This window comes from Nematolebias whitei, chromosome 8 (assembly GCF_014905685.2).
Source record: "Nematolebias whitei isolate Nwh7 chromosome 8, NemWhi1, whole genome shotgun sequence".
NCBI classification, from domain to species: Eukaryota; Metazoa; Chordata; class Actinopteri; order Cyprinodontiformes; family Rivulidae; genus Nematolebias; species Nematolebias whitei.
Window position 1 is genome coordinate 25,698,358 of NC_056505.1, and position 19,778 is coordinate 25,718,135.

At 39.0% G+C, this 19,778-nt stretch overlaps 1 protein-coding gene across 1 annotated transcript in view; it reads right to left on the reverse strand.

Annotated features, from left to right (window-relative positions):
* Window positions 1–18,719, reverse strand: part of trpm3 (transient receptor potential cation channel, subfamily M, member 3) — a 95,597-nt gene extending 76,878 nt beyond the window's left edge. The window contains 4 exon segments of the mRNA XM_037680670.1: window positions 9,664–9,835; window positions 12,819–12,943; window positions 15,257–15,470; window positions 18,658–18,719. Coding sequence (XP_037536598.1) covers window positions 9,664–9,835; window positions 12,819–12,943; window positions 15,257–15,470; window positions 18,658–18,660 — 514 coding nt within the window. The 5' untranslated portion in view covers window positions 18,661–18,719.
* Window positions 18,720–19,778: the final 1,059 nt, after the last annotated feature.

Sequence of the window (19,778 nt, forward strand, 5' to 3'; positions counted from 1 at the left end):
TGAAAGGCAGCTGTAGTTTGAATAATGTCGTCACCTGAGTCAAAGTCTGCTGTAGTTTCAATAATGTGGTCAGCTGAGTCATCGACAGCTGTAGTTTGAATAATGTGGTCAACTGAGCCAAAGTTAGCTGTAGTTTGAATAATGTGGTCAGCTGAGTCAAAGACAGCTGTAGTTTGTGGTCAGCTGAGTCAAAGACAGCTGTAGTTTGAATAATGTAGTCAACTGAGTCAGACAGCTGGCTTTTGAAATACAGCTGATTTTCATTAATTAAGCAAACGTTAGACTGAAACACACATTTACTATAATTTCGAGCAAACAAATAATTGTTTTTAAGTGTTAATCTTGTTAAATTATTGTTATAGTCCTCCCTTGAATAATCCTGCGGCCGCCATTTGGCAGCCCATCAATTTTTGACACAATGCCGTCCCACATTTCTGGGTTTGGCCCCCATTTCCAGGTTGTCAGTGGTGACGTATAACAAACGTGACCCATCAGCGATGGTGCATAATAGATGCGACGTATATGGCGAAGCACCATATTTATGGATTTTTTCACTTTTTTAGACAAATATGGACTGATGCGATTTATAGGGCGGAGCGACGTGTACGGCGGATAATACATTGGGTTTTTTACTCAGTAGCCTTCAAATGCCTGACCATTTCAATGCTTTATCTTTATTTTATTTTATTTTGTCATGGTCGATGCATGATTCATTTACAAAAAAGTACTCCCAAACTCAAGAGATGAACCTGCTGCAAGTCAATACACAACAAAGAACTGATTTTTTTTTTTGCTTTGCTTTTTTCGTTGGCCCTTTAGACACCTCACCACCAGCAGCCTACGAGCCTTTTATTCCCATTTCTTTAGTGGAATCTAACAGTTTGACTCAGAAGACATGACTTTCAAACACTGTTCATCTGACAAAGAGATTTTTTTAGGTCTGTGTGAAACATCATATTTTGTCCTCCATTTGTCCATTTAACTCATTAAACACAATAAGCTGCCATGATTGGTTCAAGGACTGGACAGAAAATGAGTTACAAAGCAGGTCAAGTGTAAAGAAGAACATTGAAATCCTACATAAAGCCTGACAAACTTTTGATTTACACTCATTTAAAACATTCCAAGACGGTTTGTCTCCTTGTAAGCAAAATACATAGAGGTTAGCAATAGTTTAAAACTTTTACACAGTGAACTTATGCTGTAAACAGATGTTAATAATGGACTAGTATAGTGTTTAAAATAACATAAACATGAACTTTTAACCACTTTAAATGATTAAAAGAAAATCTGGCTTCTTGGGTATAGTTTAAAACTTTGCACGTCTTTTGTCTATTTAGAAAAATTCATTAATTATAATCCATTATTCCGACAACCATATATCTGGACTGTGCAGGTTGCAGAGGCACCTATAGGAAAAATAAAAATCACAAAATTTACAACGTCTGGAAAGCACATTCAATAAACCGTATTAAACCTGTTTACAGTCAATGACTTTCTACATCCTGAATCAATCAGACATATATCTCACACTACTGAAGGTGTAAATGCACCCAAGACACATTTAAAAATAACTCAAATCAATGCATCAGTTTCTTCAAGATGCACACATGCTGTAATGTTTTCCTGTGTGCCTCTGGGTCAGCAGGCTTTGGAAGCAGCTTTACTTGTTGGAGTTTTTTACAGCGTATAATTTACAGATGAATCTGGCCTGAAATTAATTGTTCTACTCGTCTTACAACAGCAGAAAACAAAAATGACGTGACATTTACACCTACGGTTCATCAAACTAGTGATAGTCGTGCTGATAAAGAACACTGTGTGTTTTTGTTGACCCTGATTTGCATGTATTCTGGGAAATCTGAGACGAACAGACATCAAAATTATTATCCGAACAATGCAGACACACACACACACCAGATGGTGTTTACTGCTTTCATTTCATTTCTTACGTGATGAAACCCTATAGTTTGACTTTCCGCTCTAGTAATACTGACTTGGCAATCACCGCGCAATATCTGTGCAGCATTGCATTTTAAAAAACCAACAAAAACAATAATAAAAATATTATCCTGCACCCAGTCTCAGGTCAAATCATATCTTTTTATAGCATATATGATTTTTTTTTTAATGTGTAATTTTATTTTCAAGTGAAGACACAGTAAATGATAACTATAAAGTTCCTGGAGAAACTTTGACGGGGACTGCCAAGCTGCTGATGATTTAAATTGTTGATTTGTCGGTTATGTGTGTTTGAGTTCGCTCTCAGCTACCAGTATACCAAGTTTCAGCTGAATCACTCTTAAAATGGCCAAGTTATGGTATTTTTTCTCTTTTAGCTAAGGTGGCCATCTTGGATATTTTATTTTCATTAGGAATGTATAACAACTCGCTCTCAGCTACGACCATGCTTAATTTCAGCTCAATATGTCAAAAAATCCCTTAGCAAAAAGTAGTTTATTTATGTGTACTACAAGTATACTTATTTTACACAAAAAATTATGCAATGTACTTGAAGTTTACTTTTTATAAACTGTATTTGATATACTTAAAATAGTATAAAAATGTCCCAGTTTAGTTCAAACAAGTATTACATCAGTATACTTTCTAGTACCCTAAAAGTATGGTGTGTAGTATACTTGATATACTTATACTTAACTTAAAGTATACTTGTAAAAATGAACTTCAAATGTACTACTTTTTGTATAGTCATTTTTGTGTTTGCTGAGGTAGCTGTGGCAGCCATCTTGAATCAAAATGGCTCAAACGTTAATGAGTTCTAGACATTTATCTGATGATTACTTTCTGTGAGTTTCAAACAAATCCAGCAGTGAATTTCTGTTTTCTTCAGGGACATCTACACTATAAGTCATGTGACTTGACAGCAGCAGTTAGTGTGAGGAGTGTTCCCTTATTCATTTCCTGTGGGGAAATATGGCATCTTTGTTAGCAAAATATGTCGTCATGGTAACTTGAAACACTAATAAAAGTAATAGCACACATCACGGGGCCAAGCCGGTCATTTTGATAAAACATTTGCTGGGGGTACACGTTGCGGTTCAGGCCAGATTAAAGTTGACGTAAGAGTTAAGATATAAATAAATAAAGTTAAGGAACTCGTTTTCTGAGGTGAATACTAATAGGTGTCTGCATATACTATGCAGTCCCCAATTAATTCACATGAAAATAAAAAGTAATAAAAGATAAAAACACTTTTTTTTCAATCAGATTCAGTTTGGTTTATAAGCTATCTACTAAAACTGTTTTACACGGTCGCTGTTATTTGTGTTGAACCACCTCAGATCTTTACCTCATTTCACTCCGATTCATTTCACACCCTGTATCATGTTGTCACCCGGGCTCATCCACATCCTGGAGCCACACCTACAGCAAGTCCTGCATCCACATACAGACCCTGTTATCTCTCTGCCACAGAGTTCAACACTCTGGCAGCTCATGCTAATCTTTTTAACATGATTTTTGTATCCATTCGTGCATAAACATACCTTACCCCCAACAGCTTCATTTATTCCCACATCCTGTCTGTTTGCTTCCCCTTGTTTAACTTCATGTACCGATTCACTCGCAAATTATTTAAAGTAGAAATTACGGCAGGAAGCAAAACACGAGGGAGGAAAACTTGAATTACGCCTTAAATTACACCTAAAATAAATTTTAAAGCTAATGTTTTGAATATCAAAACAACAAATCAGTACTGTCCTGCTGTTCTTACCTCATAAGGTGAAAAGATTTGCATTAAATGGCGTGGCTGCTCTACAGTAAGCATCACAAAATTGGATTGGTTAATAAGTGTTGTGAGGATCCACAACTTCGCCTCCTCCACCATAACACTCAGCACTGGCTCCCCTCAGAGCTGTGTATTGAGCCCCCTCCTGTTCACTCTGCTCACATATGACTGCTCACCTACACATCCAGGCTGCCATATTGTAAAGTTTGCAGACGATATAGCGGTAGTTGGATGCATCACAAACTACGATGAGTCCGGCTACAAGCCCTGCACCAGCTTTCCAGGTGGAACAACTGGAGAGCTGGTGCAGGAAGAACAACTTCCAAATCAATGTGACGAAGATGAAGAAGATGATTGTGGATTTTAGAAGGAGCAAACACGCCTACCTCCCACTAAATGTAGGAGGATGCTACAAGTACTTGGGAATTCACCTGAATAACAACCTCAGCTGGGGCAACAACACCACCAGCCTGATCAAGAAAGCTCACCAGAGAATCTACTTTCTCAGGCGGCTGAGATAAGCTGGTGTGGGAAGCTCAGTCCTCACCTCCTTCTACAGGTGTGCAGTGGAGAGCATCCTGTGCTCCAGCATTAACGTGTGACATGGAGGCTGCACAGTTGCAGAAAGAAAAGCTTTGCAGAAAGTGGTGAAGGCTGCACAGAAGACTGTTGGAGTCAGCCTCCCCACCATCACAGACATCTACACATCTAGATGCAGGAAGAGGACCACCTGCATCATGAAGGACCCCACTCACCCAGCACACACACTTTTTTCCCTGCTTCCCTCAGGCAGCAAGTTGAGGAGCATTAAGTATAAAACCACTAGACTGAGGAACAACTTCTACCTTGAAGCTGTTAGACTCATTAATCTCTAACCAGAATAATCACTGTAAGTAAAAAATATCACTGTAATAACACTTTAACATTTGGTGATGTGTAACTCATCCATGCTGCTGATTATCCATGCTGCTGATTTCTAGCTTTTAAGCTGCTATATTCATACCCATCTGCTCACTACAGACTCATGTTCAGGCTGCTGTTTAATATACCATATTATTTTGCATTATTAGTGTTTAGCATATATCTTAGATCCTCATGTATTGTTTCTTTTTATACTTTATATGTATTGCTATTTTTGGGTGTAACTGGGACTTTGGGTACCCAATTTCGTTCCATCTCATGTAGCACATGTGATACGAATGACAATAAAGAAACTTGAACTTTGAACTTTGAATAGGTTAATTTTGATATCAAAATCTGCAAAATCAACATTATGTCCAAGCATGTGCAGCTCTTTAAACAGCCTCTTTGATTCTCATGTATAAAAACGTAACTTTTGTTTCTCCTGTAAGAGTTGTGCCACCAGTGAAGGTCAACATGTCACTGCAAATCTGCAGTGCAAGGCCTTACTGCTTCAAGATTCAATTACCCGAGCTACTTCTTTTACTTACTCTGTGATTAATGAAAGCTACGGCTACAGGAAAAAGGGGTCAGTGAAGGTTACACAATGGTACACACATGTGCCCTGATATCCCACGTAGTTCGGGTGGAAAGGAAAAAAGGAGCACTCAAGGTGAATTGTTCATTTCCACAGGTTTTATCAAAATTTGCACAAGTTATCACCTTGACATTCAATGTCAGGCTGTTAAGAAAACCACACACAAAAAAAAACTAAATGTGTCTTCTTTCTCATTTGTTTGGTTTAATAAGAAAATGTTCATCTGTAAAGCTTTATTTAAAAGTATGTCACAGCCTTTTCATTCTATAATTTAAGTGAGAAAGTCTCAAAGCGTCTCACTGGCTGAGTCATCTACAGCTGCCTCCTAATTACTTTGTGTGTTGTAAAACTCTCTCTTTACACATTCAGATCACTTTTTGACTCATATGACAGATTCTTCTATTTTTAATTCTGTGTGATTAACATTTGTTGCAGCAATAACATCTGACAGTGAATAATAACAGAGATTTCATTCATTTTCTGCTTCTTTTAGATGAAAGAAATCCAATGAAGGTTGAAAAATACCAGTGTGTGTGCGGTAACATCAACACTCATATTAGCCTGAGCTGGTCAATAATTCTGTATCTTTCACTCTGCATGATATTTGTCAAGCCGGACCACATCTGGCTACTTATTTCACGAGAAAAACAAGTGTGAAACAAAGCAGGAAATATCCTTTCTGTTGTGAGTGTGCTGACTTCATTCAGTTTCCCATCTTAGGACATTCGTTTTGCACTCAGTCAGAACTGCCTGTTTGTTATTTTTTTATCGACTTTCCTCTTAGAAAAGTACAAATGCTGAAAGCATGCAAGGGAAATGAAAAGTTCTGGCCAAGTATGGCGTTAAAAGCTTTACCCACACCCCAATGGGTTTGAAGAGGTGCCAATAGGGCTGCTTTAACTTAAAAAAAAAAAACATGCAGGAAAAACAGAAGATAAAATAAGGAGGGAATTTGGTATTTAACTATAGAAAGGTTTGAGTGAACCCATTAAGTCCTTGAACATTTACTACAATATTTACTACATTTCATTAGATGTATTGAAAGCACAACACAGCTGCAGTTTCATTTTACATGACTGATTTGTGTGTTTAACGGCGGCAGCCAATTTGATTATTGCCACAGCTTTCCTGGCAGTCACATGTCACAAGCTGGTTCATGGAAATTTACATACAACTGCAGCAGGATTAGGAGTAGGGCTGCCCAGATGGTACAAAAATATACCAAAGGAGGAGATTAGGTGTATCTATCCACAACACTTCTTTCATCTTGTGTCCATGGGTAGTTCAAGCGACTATTCACCAAAAAAAAGCTTGTGGTTACCTGTGAGCTACAAACTACATGTTGGCAAGCTGCATTCCAGCTTCACCTTTCACTTTATTTCAAAAACTTTTTTTATGATACCACCTCATGATTCATGGTTTGTAGTGGTTGGATACAGAAAGCAACTTAAAGTAAGTAAAAACCGAGTACTTATACAGACAGGGTCTGATGAGTGAAGTGGAAACACGGAATAATTGCAACTGGGGACAAGTGGGAGTGGGCGTGGCAGGAGCTGAGGGAGCGGAAACTGAGGTGAAATGAACTGGTGACACATGGAAAAAACTGGAATGTAGAGAAAACCACAACAAATATATAACAGAGGGAAATAAATATATCGTCAATGAACACAAAAGAATACAGATCCAGACACCTCAAGCTGCATCTGGATCCCAACAATAGTTAGCTGTGAAGAAATCTGATGCTGTCCATGAGGATATATGTGCTGATAATCAAATCAAGCAATACTCCATGTATGTGTACCCTCCAGCAGTGAATCATGAGTAAAATGGGCATGTGCACAACAATGAAGTGTACAAAGATATTTAATACAAACTGTGTGTTTTGTTGCAGGGAACGTACAATGTAAGTTGTGGCAACATTTATGCAAAAGCAGAACAGATTTGTGGATTAGATTTTTCACATGAGCGTGAGCGTCATCCCCAACATGCTCTGAGTGCCACACACTGAGCAACATCTTCCTTACTTCGGTGAAATCAAGTGTTTCATTGTACTGTAGTTAAAATTGCACCAAAACAGCTAGAAGGCTGTCATTTCTCAACATGAGAGATTAGGTTTGGTTTATTTGTCATATGCAGGTCAACACAAGGTCAACAATGCAATGAAATGCTCAGGACGAGGAGAACGGTCTGGACTCACCAAAAAAAACTGCATGAAATACCAAAGTATGCATCAGAAATACAAAAACAAAGCATCAAAAGTGGAAAAAGAAATACACCTACAGCAGCATGGTCCTATTGACAGAGGGGTTTTGCTAGCAGTGAGGTTCTTTAAGTGGTGTGGTCTTGTTGGCAGTGCAGTCCCATTAGCATCATGATGATAATAACGACCGCAGCAACTGCCCTCCAGAACCAGGTCTGGCAGACACGGGACATCTAAAGTTTCCCTGCAGATCCAAACTGTTCCGTAGAGTTTGGTCCGCACAGGCAGATGGAGGATCATGGAGACGACCACCATGACAGGCCGGAACCTGAGCCCCAGGCTGGAAGGGGGCCGGGAACTGAGCCACGATGGCATGATGGCAGGATAGCAAGGCAGTGACACACAAAACTCCAGAAGTGCGTTGCGGTCACACCCGTAGTGTGGGTGTGCAGTGTAGGTACAAAATAAAGGTAAAAACAAAAACAACAGGATCAACAAAAGAGCGAGTCGAAGCAGAGCTCCCATCAGTGCTACGCATGTGACGTCACTATGATCTTAATTTAATACTAAGATCCTCTGGTGTGCAACAAATATTCCAACTTTAACTTTTTATTCAAATTAGTGTGACGTTTAAAACACTTGTCGCTCAGAGTTACAAATCTTTTCATAAGAGCAATTCAGATCAGTTGAATTTGTTTTTGGCTGTGAGCACTATCCCAAGAGTTGTGTTAGCAGCCAGAAGAAAAGATGATATCTGAAGTTGGTCATCAGCTGAAGGTTACCGTGACAGAGACTCTGTGGGTGACAGCGGTTTGATATGTGTCACAGGGCGGCAACAGATGCCGCCTTGTTCTTTTAACAAACTCCCATAAACACCGGTGAGCACCTTCAATTCAAATAAAGGGTAAAATAGCAGCAGAGGGAATTTCAAATAGGAAATAACGATTGATGCTTGCATGACAAGTGGACGTCCCTTTGCCTCCCCAGCCCCTTTTGAATGAATCCAGGCATAGGATGACAAAGGGAAGCCTACAGGTCAAATCAGTTGAGGAAAAGGGTAAGGAAGCAAAAATTATGCTCATGACTTCTTTCAAAGCAGAAACCTTTTCTACATGTTTAAAGTTAAAGCGTTAGAAGCCATGTGGAAGCAGCGACACACAAAGAACAGTTTCATTTAGCATGCGTTACAATGTCACCATCAACAAGCCTCAGCGAGGGTTCTGACAGTGAACAGAAACGGTGTTGACAAACGTGTGATCCGAGTCACGGCAGTGCACTTGGTTACACCTGCTTCTTGACACCGGGGGTTCACTACATATCTTAAATGAGCACTGATGTGTGAATTCACTTCCACCAAACTCAAAAAGAAGCTTTAGAAACTGGCTTCATGTAGAAACAAACCAAAAAAAAACGAACAAAAAATAGATAAATCATGGCAGCAGAAAGCATTTCACTGGCTCTGGTCTGAATTTGATCAAATCTAAGGATGCTACTAAACTTATATGTTTGCATCCATGCATAAAAAAATAGAACCAAAATATAAGGAGGCTTTAAAAGGGTGACAATAATTAAAGAACTAAGGAGGCATTTGTTTCAACTGTAGTGTGTTAAGACGATATAAATATGGTTTATCGCAAAATTATATTAATACAGAACGCCACTGAACTGAGGCATTAGTGGAGAAAACATTTCACGTACATTTAAGTCAGTTTTCACAATCTTCACATTTAATTATAACACAAAAATACAAAAAACAACAATAAAAACACTTTCCACTTTTATCGCAGCTCTTTGTGTTTGGACTCCCGTTATGTTTTCTTATCTATGTGCGATCGGGACTTTTTTAACTTGGTTATTTTTAGCTGGTTTGATTAGACAAGTCAGAACTGGAAACCGGCAATTTTCAAGCAGTTTTGTTTGGGGATGCATCAGAGCTTTCAAAAAAGCTTTGAACGGAAAAAAAAATAAATGCCTCCTGCAGAGAGAGACACTTTAAAGTCTCCAAAGCTGATTAAGTTCTGCCCTGATGTCTAAAAATACACTAATACTGTGTGATCTGGTAGAAATTGTGTGTTTGTGCAATGAAAAATATGACCCCAGGGTATTATTGTTGTCAAAGTACCAAGCGATGCGTCATGCTGTTGTCACCTGTAGTTTAAAACATGGCATCTAATTTAAAGAAGATGATGTCAGAAAGAGACAGTAAATTTCACTGACGTGTGTTGATCTTCTGCAGAGAGATGTGCTTCTCCAGCTGTCGTCGTAGTCGGACCTCAGCCCCGTACTTCCCCGTGGTGCCATTGTCTGCCAGGATGAAGTGTGAGTGGAGGCTATTCAGAACCGTCAACTTGCTCAGGGGGTTGGACATGGTCTGGTATGGACGCACCACCTAACCAAGAGGATGATTTGGAGGAAATTGTCAAGCATAGAATGACTGTGGTTTGTTAACTTGATGCACAAATTCATCAGCTGCTGTTTAGGTTTTCAGACACATTTGGCAGGTGATTCATCTATCCCTGTTTTCAAGTAAGATCAAGGTAGTAAAGCCAAATTCTTCAAATGAGAAAGTTTTCCAGATGAGGATTTTGCTGAGATTTTTGAGAATTCTCTCCTGTTCATTTTGGTGATACAGTAAGAGTCTGTTCTCTTCAGCAGCTGTCATTGGGAACTGCTGTCACCTCTAAAGCTTCCAGTTATGGGTCTGAGTAATCCAAACAACATTGCTGTGTTGCAGTGCCTGGGGTGAAGAATGATCATCCTCTCATAAACCACTTGAAGCAGCCGACTTGGGACCAGAAAGTCACAGGTTCAATCCCCAGTCGTTCCCACATTTATCTCTGAGCAAGACACCTAATCCCTAATTGCTCCCCGGATGCTTGCATAGCTGCCCACTGCTCCACCTGGGTGTATCTCAGGTGTGATGGGTTAAATGCAGAGAACTATTTTTGCCATTGTATGAGAACATACAATGACAATCCCAGACTTCCTCCTTCTCTTGAGAAACCAGCAGCACAGGAAGTACAGATACAGACAACCTGATGAAGGAAGAAGCTTTTTTTTTTTTTTGCACCCAGTTGTGTTCTTTTGAAGCATTTTTATCAAATGTTGCATCATGTATTATAGTTGTTGTCTAAAGGGGCAGCTGACACTGAAAAAAGAAGCATACTGTTCTGTGCAAAAGTTTTAAACCACCCTTGATTTGTTTGTACGCTTTAAGGAAACAAACTTTAATGTAAACCCCTTAAGGTGGTCTTGATCCCTCTTTTTCTTTTACTTTTTTCTTTCTTATGTTGTTTTTTTAATATATATTTCTTTTTTATTTGGCTGTTTTTTCTATAATTGTCTGTCCAGTCTTCTATCCAACAGCATATTCTGCAGTATGAGATTTAAAAAAATCAAGGTGGAGAAGTGAAATAAAAAAGAAAATGGATGCTATTTAAAAGTTCTGCTTTTGAGTAAATTAGAAGAAAAACGCAGCCAAGACCTAACACAGGATCCGAGCTCCTCGTGTCCAGTTTACACCTGAAATCACCTGGTTGGTGCTAAAACCCATTTTATGTTTGTCAAACTACTGTATAGTTTTGCTGGGATTCTTTATAGTCTAAACTAAGGAAATTGAAACAAATTGTATCTTGTGGCACAGTAGCAAAATGTCCAAAGAACTTAATTAACTCTTTCAGGGATGAAGATGTTCACATCCTGAACAGAGAGGAACGATGGTTTGAGAGAGGAGTAAAGGAGGCCATCTTTGTGAAAAGAAATCGTCCATCGTTAAACAGGGGTGGAGGCCTCCGGGTTCAACTGTCCCCCTCTTACAATGCTGTGATTGCTAGTATCACTGAGCCCTCTGTGAACAGTAAACAGCCATCAGTGTGCTAATGATCCATTGTTAGGCTGATGGTCCTTCTTGAGCATGTGATCAGCTGGTTTTGGTTGTCAGCAGCAAAACTGGTTGATCCACTCTGAGAAGGTGCTATTTAAGAGACTGAGCTGAATACAGCACCTCAGACTGAGGAAGTCTCTTGGATGAGAGACGAAACGTTTCTACATTTTTTTGTTGATTTGCTTTGTTTTGTTTTTTTTTGAATGTCCAGAGGACCAGATTTAACTTTTTTAGATTTTTCTACCTGGATTATTGAGCATGCATCAGGATACTGGTGCATCTATTTAACTTTGCAACATTTTACTGCAGTGATTTCTGAATTTAAAATGAAGTTGGTTAAAAAGATTAAGGTTAAGAAGTTGGTTATAGCATTTTGGCTAGGTGTTGTTTTTAAAGTGATTTATAAATAAAGTTGTGTTGAATTATTGTATTGTATAAGGAACAACAACTATAACAAAGTCCTCTAAAAAGTACTGGATGGAAAATGGGTGAAAAGGCAGCGGAAATCTAAATCATCCTGTTGAACGACTCGCATAAAATCTGGTGATGCAGATAATTATTTAAAAACAGGCTCTTGAGAATAAAATATATGAAAATGAAGAATAAAATCAGACTTCCTGTCCTTATCATTTCTGAAGGATTTCTTTTCTTCTTGTTGCTGCAGGGCTGGGAGCTGATGGTGATCCCCAACAAGGCGTTTCACACCAGAGTATTAATTTTCTTCTTATCGTCATTATTTGAGTACTGTGCTCCAAAAGCTGTCTCTTGTGAGCCTTTCAAAGGTAATACATTGCAGAATCATTTGCATTTCACACCTTTTTTTGACCGTTTCTTTAGTTGGCTGTATAAATTTCCCAAATGACACCTTAATGCATTTGCACAGTCCTTCCTTTTACACATTGCACAGAGAAAAGTGAGCTGATGTTTAGAAATGATTTGTTTTCCTGAAAATGATATATGGTGCACTGGGAAAGTGCCAAACAAAATGAGGTAAACTCGTCTCATTATTACGCATACAGTTAAAGCTAATCAAGTGAGGGGGAAAAGTCCCTCAGCACTTTATCACCCCGTTTCAGCTTCTGACATTAATCGTCTCTGCTTGACTTGTTTCAGTGGGATGGATGCGGCACATTCTGATGAAACTTCACCAAAACCGTGAACGCAGACTCCCAGAGATTTGCGTGAGTCAGCAGGAGCTCTGCGGTCTAATGAGGTTCTGCCAGCTGTCCAATTCACTGTGAAGGAGGGTTTATCACAGATTGGATTGGCTAACTCAGCATCTCATTTAATAAGCTGACACCCTAAGGCAAATACCTGATGGTCTATACAAGCTAATGGGAATCCTAATAAAATCATTTTGAAAAACCCACACAAAATACAGGTTTTGGAAACCGTTAACTGGCATGTGACCGTTTTGAGAATTGGTGTAAATGCACACAAATGAGTTCTGAGGCAAGAGAGTCCGCTCCATGACCTTACTGAGACTTACATCTTTACCAACGAGATCCTCTTGATTTTCAACGATGCCCCACGGAGCAATACCGATGGTGCAGATCTTCCCTCTTGATTTGGAGGCGTGGTCCTTCAGTGCATCCCCCACATGCCGAATCACCCCTGTGTCCGAGCGTTTGGAAGAGAGAAGAACAAAGATGTGTTTCGTCACCATCAATCACCAGCCTAATGTCACAGTGATCCACTCTGCAGCATCTGTTAGGAATGAAGAGGACAGCATGACATCTAATGTAAAGAGACACACACCTCCAGGCCTCTAGGTGCTGCTCTCAGGGGAGCAGCAGTCAAACCTGTGGGCTGCCTTATCACATTCCTCCAGCTCACATTCACATCTTTCTCCACCTCCAGCCACTGTCCTTCCAATCCAAGCATCCATCCATTATTCAAGCCTCTCTCCTGCTTCTGTACTCATTCTGTCACTAAATCTCACTCTCTATTCTTTCCTGCATTCAAGTGTGGTCACTCTACAACACCCAGTGCAGTGCTGCTTTATTTTTTTGTCTGTTTTTTTTTTTTTTATCTGCTATTAAACATCACAGACCTGTTGTTTTTCTTTTAAGTCTGCTAAATTAAGACAGAATTAATTAAATAGCTTTCCCCCCTGTTACTTAGAAATGATATGGAATAGAAGCTTCAAAGTGATGACAAATTGTTAACTACAGATCTCAGAGGAATAATAATGTGGGCACCTTCCAAGGAAAACTCCTATTTAAAAGGTACAATATAGAAATGATTATATGATTATAGCAGTTGTGGACCGTCAGGGTGAGCAAAGCCTTCTCAGCTGGCCTAAACACAATCAGAATCAGTGTTTTATATTTTTTCTCAATATTATTCTGAACTGTCTTTTCTTTTTATTTCATAGCGTTCCTCCTTGTTGTGCAGCTTCCAGCAGCTTATATTTATAGAGAGCTTTAATCCAATCATATTTTGACCATCGTGTGTTGCTGCAGTCAAAGAAAAAGCCTTCAGAACCAACAGTGCAGGCACCTGTAGCTAAAACAAATGTTAATGAAACTGTTGCTTTGACCAATCAGATGTTGAGCTGGTGACACCAGGGCCTAGCAGGATGCATTGGACAGTCAGAGAATGTACTGGTCAGAGCTAGAAAACTGCATCTGCTGTGCAACCTGCACAAGCTAAGTGTCTAGTGGACATTTTGGTATGGTACGGTATAAAGTTTATTCATTTTTAAAAAAGTACAAAACAATTCCATAACAATATAAAAAAAGATACAAAAGATTTAAAATGAAAGGCAGCAGAAAGAAGAAAAAATCTTATTATATCTGCCCCTTTTTTCAAACAATTATTTCAATCATAATAATTTTCAAGTAGCAGAACAAAATGAATAACTCTTTCTAATGTTTCTAATTCTAATACAAAACACACTAAGCTACTTCATATATTTTTTCATTTTTTATATTTTTATTTTTTCATAATTTTCAGCACTAAAGGGAATTAAAACTTGAGCCAGAAACACGACAAAGCAAACTCGACTTTCAGCATTAGCCTCCAAGGGGATACGACTTATTGTTGAAACTGAACCGCACAGATAACTGAACTCTTGTTGAGGAAAGAAAGGAGGATGGAGTTTATGTACACCAACTAAAAACTTCTGGTGAGTAAAATACATTTTACTCAACTGTTTTATATATTTTTTTGTCTATTTATTACATCCTTAGTCATGCTTTGAATATGTATGTGGTAATGAAACATATTAAATGTGTTAATTGGGTTTATTGCCCCAGTAATGGTATTCATTCTCACTTCATGAGATACTTGTCTGTGATGCAGCACCATATTATCCTGTGTTTCTATATATTATTCATTGTTTCTGTAGCTGTGGCATCGTAATGACGGTAATCAAAAGGTGGATACATTCAAGTTGGACATCACTGAAGGTCCTGGTGTGAAATGCGTGACCCTCCACTGGATTATAGAAATTATAAGTCTGAACTGTATATGTGCAATAAGCAAGTAAGCATTTTGTGTCATAATCAAAACAAAATAAAAATTAAATCTGCTGGAAATAGCTGTACCTTCACGTCTTCAAACGATCGACAGTCAAAACAGAAACAAACGGCTCTGTGTCAGTTACTGAGAACACTTTCTAAATCTGCATTTATTCATTATGCACATCACTACTCTGGAAAATATTTAGTTGTCAAGTTCAAAATTCATTCTCAAAGATGCACCAAAATCATCCAGATTCAGCATCTTGAAAGCTCAGGTTCACTCACCGAAAAGGTTCGATGAATTCAATTTTTAAAAATGACACTGACTGTAAAATTACAGATGAAGTTTTTAAATTACAAAAAAAAAAAAAAAAATCACATTTACCTGGTATGTCACAAATATAAAAATAAGTTCCTGTTTATCTTTAAAACACGTTAGAGGATGTTTTCTGTGTTTTACCTGTGTTCACTCCTCCTGTAAAAATCCAGGCTCCTGTTGTCATGGCAGCCTTGATGAGCCCTTTACCAAAGACCTGCTTGAGTTTGGGCTGCAACTCGAAGTTCTGTAGGCCTCCATGGACTGAGATGAGCAGCTTAGGAAGCTCCAGCTGCCACTCCTTGGTCATCAGGTGCAGCAGCAGGTCAGGCTTGGTGTCATAAGACACGCGCACATACTGGAAATGAGGCAGAGCATTTACATGAACACACTTCACGTCAACATTGGAAATACATCTCTGACATGAAAATAAAATTATAACGCGTAATGATTTCAGGCGGATCGGTGTTTTAGACCTGCATGAGCATGTGTTTTTCTCTTTCGATCTAGGGAAAAAAAAGTCTTGAACAGATGTGTGCTGTGATTGAAGAAGCACATGAATTACAGAGCATCTGTTTATCCATCCAAAGCATCCTCAGAAGTTCAGAAGGTGTTGATGAATAATTTAACACTGGGAACAAGTCACAAATAAAACAGAAGAAAGACTCTTCATTCTAAGGACGCTACGGAAGCTGCTAAAGTGCTTTTTATAGATGAAGAACGCTTGAATTCATTTTATCACCAGACTCAGAGATGAATGTGTCAGTAAAACGACAAATTATCTACTACAGACTGAAACGCTATTAATCGTCAATGACATTTATTTCAGGTATCTGCGGTTAAACTACATCTTTTCAGTTTTATGACAAACATTATGACAACCCTCGTTTATTTCATCCATCTGAGAGGTTTCTCTGTTCTGTGTTTTCTGCACCTCCCTGTGTTTTTCTCTTCCTCGTGTTTCTGCTCCTGCGCACACCTGTCCGGAGTTCCAATCACCCCAGGTGTTTCCCACTCAGCCTCATTGGCATCTTTTCAGTAGTCGCTCGTTTATAGCGGGGGATCTGTACCCTGAAGCCCCGCGATAAGTGAAAAACTGCTAAGTAGGAGTTGTAGTACAATAATAATAATGTGTTATGTATTGTCATCATTGTATGTTCCCATATAATAGCAAAATTGGCTCTCTGCATTTAACCCATCCACCACCAGGTGGTGCAGTACAAGTAGTAAGTAGTAGTTTATTTTAGTATATATAAATATAAAGGCATTTTAAACCCTTCCCACACTCTTGCAATAATCTAAACAATGTTTCTAAACTCTAAATGCTCTAAAAAAGAGCACATAATGGCATGATCTGTGCTCTCTGCCACCTTCCAGCGCTCTCGACCACGCCCACTTCTCATGACACACTGCAGGAGGAAGCTTCTCCTGCACTGTGGGCTGCACAATTGTGCAGCAGGTACTAAAAATAATTTATTTTAAATAAAAAGGTTAATCCATCAATCAGCCAGTTGTGTGTCTTGTCCAATCTTACTTTGAAAAACGGTGAAAGACCGAGCCCACGAAAATCGAATTGCGAAGTAGCGAGGGACTACTTTATTTAGTTTGTGTGTTGTCACTCCTCATCCGGGCATTTTCCCTTTCACTGTGTCTGCTCTATTTGTCATCTCCTCCTGCCACGTAAGTTTTTTGGTGCCCTGTCAGCACTTTGTTTTGATTTTTGCTACAATAAATAATTATTATTTGACGCCTGAGTCTCCTGCCCTTTGCCTGCACATGGGCTCAACCCTTAACTACCAGATCACAGCATCACTTTCAACTTGTTGATAAAAACAGCGTTCACATTTGCATCTTTTTCATTTTTTCCTAATTTCACAGGAAGTGACATTTATAAAATCCAGTCTTTTGATCAGAGGTCAATACTGTATTTTTAGAGGCTGAGAAAAGCAAAGGAAACAGAAGAACACTTGACATCCACAGTTCACACGTTTCTATGTCCTTCCATTTTATTGTTTTACTATTGTGCTCAAAATCCCTGGAGTTGTTTGATAATTGTTTGTCTTGGGATGTTAACATTAACATGAACATGGTCCAGAGAATACAGAAATCTGAGCTACACAACATTTGATGCATTTTTTTAATTCAATTAAAACCACGAGCTGCACATCAAGTCACTGCAGCATGAAATAAATCCTGAATACTGACCTCTTCCATCTGAGTTCTGCTCCAAACAATCCCACTGACCATGCAGCTCGAGCTGGACCTTTATAAATATTTATTGAGAAAATACTAGTTTTGGTCTTCCTCTGAAAAACTGGTTCATGCATTTGTCACGTCTAGACTGAACTATTTCAAATGTTTATTTTCTGGGTGTCCACAAACTTCATCAAAAAGTTTCCAGTTGATCCTAAATGCTGCTGCCAGAGTCTTAACTGGAGTTAGTGGGAGAGATCATATCTCTCCAGTTTTAGCTTCTCTCCATTGGCTCCCTGTCAAATCCAGAATTGAAATCAAAATCTTACTTCTAACCTACAAAGCTCTCAACAACCTAGCTCCATCTTATATTACAGATCTTATTGTTCCGTATTTTCTTAACAGAGCACTCCGCTCTCAGACTGCAGGTTTACTTGTGGTTCCTAGAGTTTGCAAAAGGAGAATTGGAGGAAGATCTTTCAGTTCTCATGCTCCTCTCTTGTGGAACCAACTTCCAGTTTCTGTCCGTGAGGCTGACACATTGTCCAGTTTAAGACTGGGATTAAGACTTTTTGATAAATCCTATAGTTAGGATCAGCTTGGGTTTCTTGAGCTATCTCTTAGTTATGCTGCTATAGGCTTAGACTGCTGGAAGACAAACTGACGACATTTCTTCACTCTGCTACTGTCTTTACTTACTCTGCTCAAACTGTTTTGTATTTGTAATTATTTTTTCAATCCTAATGTGTTTTTGGTCTTTCAGGTTCACCTGCACCTACATCTGGACCTACCATTCTGTGTTCGTTTCTCCTTCCTGTCCTCTCAAACCAGTCAAAGCAGATGGCCACTTGTCCTGAGCCTGGTTCTGCTGGAGCTTTCTTCCTGTTAAAAGGGAGTTTTTTCTTTCCACTGTTGCCACTGTGCTTGCTCAGGATGGGAGACTGTAACGAAGTGAAGATGCAACTTGTCTGCTGGATTCCTTAGATAGAGAATTTTCTAATTGGCTTTTCTGTGTATGTGAATGTTCCTGTTCAGTGTCCTGAGACAACTTTATTGTGATTTGGTGATATATAAATAAAGTGAACTGAATTGAATTGAGAAAGTCATAAAGGTTGCAGCATCTGTTAGCAGCAACCCTTCTGAACAGATGGCATGACTGTGCTTCAATAATGCTGGGACACTGTATCCAATTTGAGTAAAATAAATTAAAACAAACACCTAATTATTTTTAATCCACAAAAAACAGCACAGAGATTAAAAAAAAATAATGCTTTTTTCATTTGATGCTTGTTCAAAAGAATTGAAGATGCTTTTAGCTTTTACTTAAGTGTGTAAATACTGAAGTGAGTTACCATTGCTTTATTGGAGTGTCCTCCTCCCTGGAACTCAATGGTGCCGAAGGCATCAGTGGGGCTGAGCTGAGTGTGTTTGCTGATCGACCACTTCTCCGACAGGCTGTCATTCTTGGCCAAACGCTCTGCCTTGTCATTCTGACTGGATGAGATGCCGGGTGGCAAACCCACATGCTGACCTATGAGACGACCACAGCAGCACCTGTGCGGGAGAATAAAGCAGGAGTAAACAGAAGACTGGCATATTGCACAGAGCTTTACAAAGAATAATTGAAATGTTGAGACATCTGAGCCCCGAGCAAAGTGGCTGTAACAGTAAGACGGCAAAAGGGAGAGAGGGAGAGCTCGTGTGACAGAGAAAAAGAGTGTAAAAGCTGCCATAATCATGTGTAAGAGGTGGGCAAGACTGGAATGGCAGCTTGTCATCACACTTTCATCTTCTTATTGGGGGGAAAGACGGAGAAGGATTTGTACAGAACTTCACTGGCTTGTCTCTTTCTGTTTCATCCTTTTTAGACATATGTCTGTTTTTTTTTTCCTCTCCCTCTCAGCATCTTCAGGACTTGGCAGAATGACAGTCATGTACTATTCCTACATGAGTAGATGCTTATTCAGATGTGGTGAATGCAGGTTTGTGTTTTAGCCTCTCTGAATGGAGTGGGAGTCCTCGGAGGAAGAGAGTCAGGAGGTTTTGATTTTCACTTGAAGTTTCCATCATCTGTTTTGTTTTACCAAAGCTTCTTTACCCTCATGAGCACAAGCCTTTGTGAAAAAAGAGCATCTCTGCTTCCACCTTCTTCTCTCCCTTATGTATGTTTATGCTAATTTTGTTTACCTAACAAACAGTAGCTTTCTGTGCATGCGTGAGTACATTGAATGTAACTAAACTGAGTTTGTTTTACCATCAGCTGTGGTAAATAAAACATACAAGGCCATTGTGGAAGTGACTTTGGGGAACAAGATGTAAAATATGTTGACAAATTTATAGTAAAATTGTCTCCTAAATCTTCTTGAAGCACTGTTTTGATTTTGATACAAGTACAGTGATAGCATTATCAGAATCAGAGATTCTTTATTGTCATACACACCACATGTGGTACATATGGTGGAGCAAAATTATG